General features: G+C 44.0%; 1 protein-coding gene across 3 annotated transcripts in view; it reads right to left on the reverse strand.

Moving 5' to 3' along the window:
- LOC142560171 (actin-binding protein IPP-like) overlaps nucleotides 1-5,651 on the reverse strand; it is a 37,630-nt gene extending 31,979 nt beyond the window's left edge. Inside the window, exons 1-3 of one of the 3 annotated variants that reach the window (XM_075672054.1) lie at nucleotides 5,492-5,651; nucleotides 3,155-3,278; nucleotides 1,371-1,757 (exon numbers count right to left, since the gene is read on the reverse strand). In XM_075672054.1, the coding sequence (XP_075528169.1) occupies nucleotides 1,371-1,749 (379 nt within the window). In that variant the 5' untranslated portion in view covers nucleotides 1,750-1,757; nucleotides 3,155-3,278; nucleotides 5,492-5,651. Of the gene's footprint in view, nucleotides 1-1,370; nucleotides 1,758-3,154; nucleotides 3,279-5,251; nucleotides 5,427-5,491 lie in introns of those variants that run through there. The other 2 variants (XM_075672052.1, XM_075672053.1) reach the window with 2 other exon arrangements.
- Between the last annotated feature and the right edge of the window lie 2,377 nt (nucleotides 5,652-8,028).

An 8,028-nucleotide genomic window follows, 5' to 3' on the forward strand; every position in this document is an offset into this window, starting at 1 on the left:
AACTCTAAACGTACTCGAACTCAATCTAATCACTCATAGGATGCCACCATGGGTGTTCTGTGCAATGTGGTCACACAAGAAGTGCTTGTGAGCCTCTCAAGATGAAAACTGTCTCACAGTGAATGAATCTGCATTTCATCTAAATTCTTTCGAGTAAACCTAAGAAAGTTGCTTAGTCGTGAGACTGCATGGCTGCTAGTAAAGATGCAGGAATACATGCTATCCAAGACGATCTGGTCATCATCATCACCTCCAGAATTTCGATTCCAGTTAAGCTCTGTAAAGTGAACTTACAAGTTCGAATTGACAATCTCATATAACTGCATACATTTGTTTCTTGCTTCCACTGCACTATTCAGTGAAAATTTTGAGTTGACCTAATGCAACTTCTTTATGACTATACAAACTTCTCTGTTTGAATCATTACAAAATCTGATCTATGATTTAAGATAAAATTGTGACGATACATGAGGAGGCACACACGTAAAGGATGTTCTCCTGCTCCCTTTTAAAAAGCTGCAAGTCATATCAGGTGCTGCACCTGACGGTGCACTGTGCACTAGAGAGAGTGCACCATGCACTCCAAATGCAACGCGCTTTTCATTCGGCAGCCATCTGCATAAAAGTGGTCCGAAGTTGAGCGCATTGTAAGCATACGAGAAAGCCTTCAGAGCAAGCTAAGTGTATAAATTTATACAGTGCGCTTCAAATAACTTCTTTTGGCAAGTTTTTGCAATAAAGACCCAAGTAATTTGGGCAGTGGTTTAACCCAAGGAGTCTTGCAGCCTGGTTACACAATTGTGAAAAATGTCTGTTAACCTGCTTCACAGACATGCACTTACTTCGTACTTTCATTGATCACTATTAGTGTTATCGTGTTTTTGCTTATACAAGAGATGCTTGCAGAATCAGATAATTCTTGAGTCACGGTTGTTACAGCCAGTGCTAGAAGGATGAGCCCATCTTATCAGTTTGTACACGGAGAAAAGATCAATTTCAGGAATGATCAGGATGACTGACCAACCTACAATTCTCGATCATGCAATACAGGGGCTGGCTGAAAGCTGCATTATTTTGCTCAACAACTGCAGACCATGTATATCAGTCTCTGTTGCAGAGTTTTTTGCTTACTTTTGCTGGGTGCAAGCTCACCACACTACAGCATTGGTTTTCAAGGTTTGTCATTGCTAGCACATTCACATATGTGCCATCAATGGCATGCAAGTGAAGTAGCTGGCAAGACCATGCCAGGCCAACCAAACTTTTGAGATTTCTTAAATCAGTTTGCATGTTGAAAGAATCTACTTCGAATTTTATGAACTGACTGTACAAAACATAAGACATAAATGGCATGCAGTATAATCTCTTACCAGTGTATATGAACCCAAGCAGCAGATCTGTAATGGTTGCTGACACACCCCGTATCTCGACTGTGCCGCGATCGGACTCTGCCAGGCCAGAATGGAACATGGCCGCAAAGTACGGGCAGCTGGCCGCGAGGACCACCCGGTGCAGTGCAAAGTTCTCGCCGTCCACATGCAGAGTCACATCACACAACATGCCACTTTCACGCAGTTCACTCAGACTTCCAAGCACCCGCGAGCCATAATCTCGGCTGCGGAAGAGTCTCTGCTGGCCACCAGTTCCTGTGCTCCTGCCGCTGCCTCCACTCCCGCCACTGTCACGGTGGTGGCGGCTTCCACGGCCCTTGGGCCGCCATGAGAGATTCGTTGATGATGGTGGCGGCATCACCAAACCTGAAAAGATTATTATTATCATCGTCATCAGCCTCTTTTATTGTCTGTTGCAGGGTGAAGGCCTCTCCTGAAGAGCCTATTGCTCCTGCACCTTTCTTGAAATTGTATTCAAGATGAAATAAACATTCATTCACCCATTCATCTTCACTTAGCCCTGCCATGTGCCTGCTGTCACCATTTTATGCCTGCAAATTTCACGATTTCATCACACCACCTGATTCTCTGATGTACCCCCCCTGGCTGCACTTCCCTTCTTTTGACACCCCTTCTGTAACTCTAATAGACCCCAAAGTATCTGCCCTATGCATTATTACATGGTCTGCCCAATTCCCTTTCTCTTTCTTAATGTCGACTAAAATGTCAGTTATCCCAGTCTGCTCTCCAATACCCGCCGTTTCCTTCCTGTCCGTTAAAACAATCCTGGGTAATGAAATTCTTGGTCACCTGGGCAAATGCATATTCCTTTATAATGAGGTGAGCAAAACCCAGGATATCCAGATGGGTCATTTTGTAGAAAAGGTTTTCATTGTAATGGCGTTTGATTGCAGTAACGAGGCTTTGGCAAGCTAGTATGAAGTATCTATATCTATAATTATGGGCTGTGATGTGCATCATGGACAACTCAAATACAAACAAGACGAAACCAACCCAAGTGCTTCATTTCGTGTCTGATTTTACCTGTACAGGTAATATCAGCACGATTTCATATTGCACGCTTCATGTGAGGCCGGCATCATTTTTGGTGACCAGATAAGTAGCGAGATTTTATGAGCTTACAAGTTATGCAAGTGATAAGAGGGTCATATGGAGAAGTATCCACTACGCAAGTCCATTTGAGGCTGTATGCAGCAACTCTGACAAAATATTGTTTCTTCTCAGATATCATGCTTTAAAAATTTGTGTGTGCATAGGGGTACATAAACTTATGATGTGCTATTATGTACATACAGTGACCTGCATTTTATGAAGGTTGAACAGCACTTTGCCAGACCAGGCACCATCAACATCATCGTGATGTCATGACAAAAAATTTGCGATAAGGTTGGGTTTGACGACGTTGCTCAGCAAAAATAAAGCAGCTGCACACATTTCTTCCGGCTGCACTCGTGCGTGGCAACTGCATCTATCCCAAAACTGGAGTGAGCGAATGCATCATGATGGCTTGGCACATCCACCAGATGAGCACCAAAACCAAAGCCGGTTCATAGCAAAAGAAAAAAATGATGGGGTCCTAGGTGCCAAAAAGCACAATCTCATTATGAGACTTGCCGTGGATCGGTAACTCCGGATTAATTTTTACCACTAGAGGCTGTTTAACAAGCACCCAATCCATGGCAAACGAGCGATATTACAATCCCCCCTCATTGCAATGCGGCTGCGGTGCCAGGGAACCAAACCTGCAATCCTGAGCTCAGCGGCACCAGTTTGTAGAAACTAGTATTGTAGTAAAAGTATGCAACAAGGTCACAACTTAGGTTATCCACATCAGTCAGCATTAGCATCTTTGTGTGCCAGGTTCACCTGCGAAAAAAACATTTTTAAAAATAAGAACCACATCTGTCTGTTGCCACTGTAGAAACAAGCTGCTCTAAAGATGACTGGCTTCACGGACTCGGGACAAAATGGGCAAACAACCATGCCAAGTGTCCTGCTGAACAATGCAGAACGAAGTATGCGATAAAGGCGAGAAATATGAGCAAAAACAATGAAGTAGTAAGTGCAAAATATTCCTTTAAGGTTGTTGGTGTAATAATTATTACATGTAGGCCACTGCAAGTGCATGACATGTTAGGATGTACGGGTGGATTCCAATGTAACAATCACATTCTCCCCATACACACATATTTTAAAACAGCAATTGAGCATCACTTGACGAAACAGTCAGCGTTAATCTCTCTCTCTCTCTCTTTTTTTTTATCAAGGAAGTCATATGCCTGAAGAGTGCCCTCACGTAGAAACAAATGGAGTAGGGGATTGCTATTTTGCACATTAGGGTGCATATTTGGCATTTCTTTTTTTAAGTTTGTTCAGTGGGTTGGTTTTACAGCACGTTAACTCCTCAACATTTTAATCCTTAGCCAGAGGCAAGATGTGGATCTATGATGTATGCATGTACTCCACTAAACTCCTGGTTTGCTCAGTTAAAAGTGAAACTGCTTCAGAAAGGCAGCAATTTCGGCTGCAGTAAAACCTTAATTTGGGCGCGTTGGTTCACATATACTTCAAATGCAGCGCGGCTAGGAAGAAGACAAGAAAACACAAAAATATAGGTTGTGTGCGCAGTAAGTCAGCACTTGTCCTGCGTTTGTGAATTCTCATATTCATCCCAGTCACCCTGCATTCAAACAAGGTAACACTGGGTTCAATACCTGAAGCAGCAAAAATATTTCCCCAAATGCAGCCCTTCTTTCAGAAGAACCTGGTTGATTTTTCTTGTAGCTTCAAGCAACATTCAGGAGGTTGACGACTTCCCCTTTCAAAACTGCCTCTACGTTGCACAATTCTGCAAGCTCATTTGTTATAGTTGCACTTACATGCCCTTTCTAGGTATGTCATAAACGTATGCTCCTTCGCAAACTTCCTATGCAACAGTAAAGTACTGCCCACTCCATAGCAAGACTTTCATGTGGCAACTTCACAGGTGTGACACACTTGAGAGATCTCACCTGTTGCAACATGGGTGCGCATTGTGGTGTCAAGTACTGTACGTGTTTTTGTATGACAAAAAGTCCTCTTAACAACGCATTGAAGGGAGACGTATATAATTAGCGCGCCGCTTACTTCATCACGTTCAACTCAATTCCCTGTACTACTTTTGGTGTCATTTTTTAATTTTTTAGCCAGCTTTACCTGCAAGGCCAAGGTTCCTCAGCTTCACGTCGCGAATCTTGTCAGTACACACCGTAAAAAAACTTGAAAGCAAGTCTACGTGTGCCACATTTTCCGGTAACACGACACACCGCAGGAAAACGTCAACGACCTGGGTGTTTACAGCTTATGATCAGCTTGGAGCCGCAAACTACGTTCAGGCGCACTCGGCCGTTGACCGGGTACTCAGTCGTGTTACCGGTTTTGTAGCACGATTTGAGTGACCCGTCGGAACTCAGAAACTAAGCGTTACGAAACTGCAACATGCACGCGTGCTCCCGTTGTTTCAGACTGCGCGAGGCAGCGCCTAGTAACAGCGCCGATCTTAAAACGGAACTCAACAACAAGCACTACAAAAGGACGCCCGTTAACCTCGCCTACGACACCTGAGCGCTGGACGGGAAAGGCCACGGCAAATGCAGCTCGGGCAGCTGACGCGGGGTCACGCAAAGCATTCACAAAATCAGTTTTAACAAAGCAAGGACAAAAGCAGTCCCGAACGACCAGAAAAACAAATTAGAGCGGATGACGCGCCTCAACGACAGAACAGCAAACAATGCTGCTGCACTGCAAGCAGCGACAGTGCACAGTTATTGGGAAAGGAAGCGCATCAGTTTGCTGTATACCTGCTTCACCGTTCGTTATCTCCGGGGATTAATCTAGCTGGGTCTAGGCGGTTGACAACAACCACACTCCAACAATAGTCATACGGAAGGAAGCACAGCTGATACAGCTGATACACACATCTCGAATACGCAACAACAACAACAAAAAAACGTAAACAATCCGTGCGCCACCCGCTAGGCGGGGACCTGAATGCAGGCGTGAAAAACGGGTCAACCTTGTCGACAAGGCTGCCAGGTTACCTTTAAGTCCTCGAAAGTGCGTGCTCTAGACCGGTGAATTCGTGCGACGGTACGCGCCTCCGACGAGCGCGCATCACAAAACTCTCTCGCAAACCAACAGCAACCCTCGAACGCTCTGCTAGAATTGCTAGAATAATGGCGGCCATCACATTCGGCGGCGTTCATTGGCTAACCCGAGAGATGACTAGGTCACGTGAATTTACTGTTACGCAATTATTAAACACATCAACCAAACATATCTCCTATTACAAAATCCTTAGTAGTTTAGCTTTAACGCACTTTTTTTTTCCCAAGGATTTCACAAAGCCATTTTTTTTTTTTTGGCTTGACGACAGATGCGAAACTGAAACCAGAACACCGCGGTAGGCGCATGCAAGGTTGTTTTCGCTAAAGTTTAGTTTTCGCGCAAGTTACTGTAACTTTTTTTTTTTTTACCGAATTATGGATCGCGAGAAAGTCTGACCCGGGTTCCCCGCAGCTAGGTTAATGGCGCCCGTTTATTTCGGAGTGGGTCCCAGATAAGCGCATAAAACCGTTCCGTACGCGGATTGCGCTTAATGGCTGGGTTTTTGGAAGTTGGCTTCTTCGCAATAAGGAATTCCTTGAGGAGAAGCCAGCCTTTAGTGGTTCTTTTCGTTTCAAAACACGCACTTGTGCTTACATAGTAGCTCTGGACTGCCTTGCACTGCAGATGCTTCGCTCGGTGAATGAAACTAGTTAGTGACTACATGGCAGCGTATGGTGCAGCACTGTACGGGACATCTGCACGCTCCAGTGAGTGCAAGCATGCCTTGCTTTACATACCTTAACTATAGTTCCTTTATATCAGTGGCTATGGTATAAGGCAGTTGGGAATGCAGCTCAACAGTGATCCCTTGTTTTGGACGTTTCAACAGCAAAGCTTAAATTTCATTGCCAAGTTCAAAATTGAAGGTTATGTCTGTTGATACCTGTAGCTCTCTCATACAACTGCACTCTGAACCGCAAGAGATGAGTAAGGGGCCCAGCGGTAGAAGGTATAAGGAATCTTTTTTTTTTAGCCCAACAGAAATATTCTAATTTGGATGACACATTGTCATTCCCATAGAAGCAGACTTGTACATAACAAATTACACGCAATTCATTCTTGTAATCTATTAAGCTTAATGGTAATTTCGTAATTTACCAATTGCATGCTTTGCTCTGTAATTTAATCACTTTTATCAGTGACCTTTTACATGTAATTTGTTACTTTATTGGCGAGACAAGCTGTAGCAGTTGATGCAGTTTTGGGGACCTGAATTTGGTGGGTACTGCTGTAGAACATTTGTGATCGTGCCACGCAGCAGCCAGTTCAGACAGCCAAACTCTGGAGTGCAACATAGTGCAATATTTAGTTTGTTTTGTTTTTTTTTCATGTTAACGCCCCACCAGATGTCAGCAGGTGAATTAAACTGGTGCTCGTATGTCTCGACAGGGATGGCCACTTAGGACGTTAATGCCACGATGTCACCTGCGGATGATTTTTACAAGTTTTCATTGGCCCAGCCGGTAGCGTCTTCAAGTCCTAGCAACAATAAAGCACTGCACTTCAGAGAACCCAGATGCCGAGTAACGACTATCTTGCGCACAAGATGTGCGTATGTTACACCGCCCTACTCGCTAGAGTGCACATTAAGCAAGTTTTCAGCGGCACTGCTGTCTTAGTGAAAAAAAAAAAAAACTAAGGAAGGCGACTACTGAAATTTTTTGAAAACGATTGTCAGTTAAGATAAGCAATGTATGAAGGGCTGCAGAGGACACATTAAATGTGCCAGACCATCTTCTCCTGAACATGGTATCTGTGGAATGTTATTAAAGCCCAGAGTCTGCATATAAGCAAATGACTTAAAGGGGCACTGAAGCACTTTTTGAACACGATAAGAAAACATTGCCGATCTGTGAGCAAAGAACATGCGAGGTATAATCACACTGCACGCACCAGAGAATTTACAATCGCATGTCAAAAGTAGTGAAATATTGCTTGCCCTCAGTTGCACAATGTCGTCATGCAAAATCGTTGCAAGCAGCTGGTCCCACAACAGCTATTGGCTGACTTCGTAATCGCGAGAACATTCTCAGTAATACAATTATTGCTTATTTGAGTTAAATAAATGAAAAATATATATATGCCTGCAATTTCAAAACGCAGGAAGACCAGTTCATCTTTGCACAGCCAATCTAAGCATGACAGTTGCATGTTGCTGTGTCTGCTTTATGTGGCCCCCGAGATGAAAAGTGCAGCATAGATACTGTGGCCGGGATGAGCCATCTCACCACCACGACATTCAACCTTTGGGTGGGGCCAGTAAGGCATTGTTCTCCAGCGACATCTTGGTGTCTTCCCTGTTTAGCTTCTAGCATGCTTGTTGTAAATCAAAGGATAGAGCAAGCCGCTCATCGATCTGATAACCATGTCTAACTTCACTTCTGCTTGAAGGATCCGAAAAGTTTTTGCAGCAGAAGATTCAGGAGGTGATGCAATTTAATAATGGTGCCCTTGTATGATTAGTTTGAAA

Source organism: Dermacentor variabilis, chromosome 10, assembly GCF_050947875.1.
Source record: "Dermacentor variabilis isolate Ectoservices chromosome 10, ASM5094787v1, whole genome shotgun sequence".
NCBI classification, from domain to species: Eukaryota; Metazoa; Arthropoda; class Arachnida; order Ixodida; family Ixodidae; genus Dermacentor; species Dermacentor variabilis.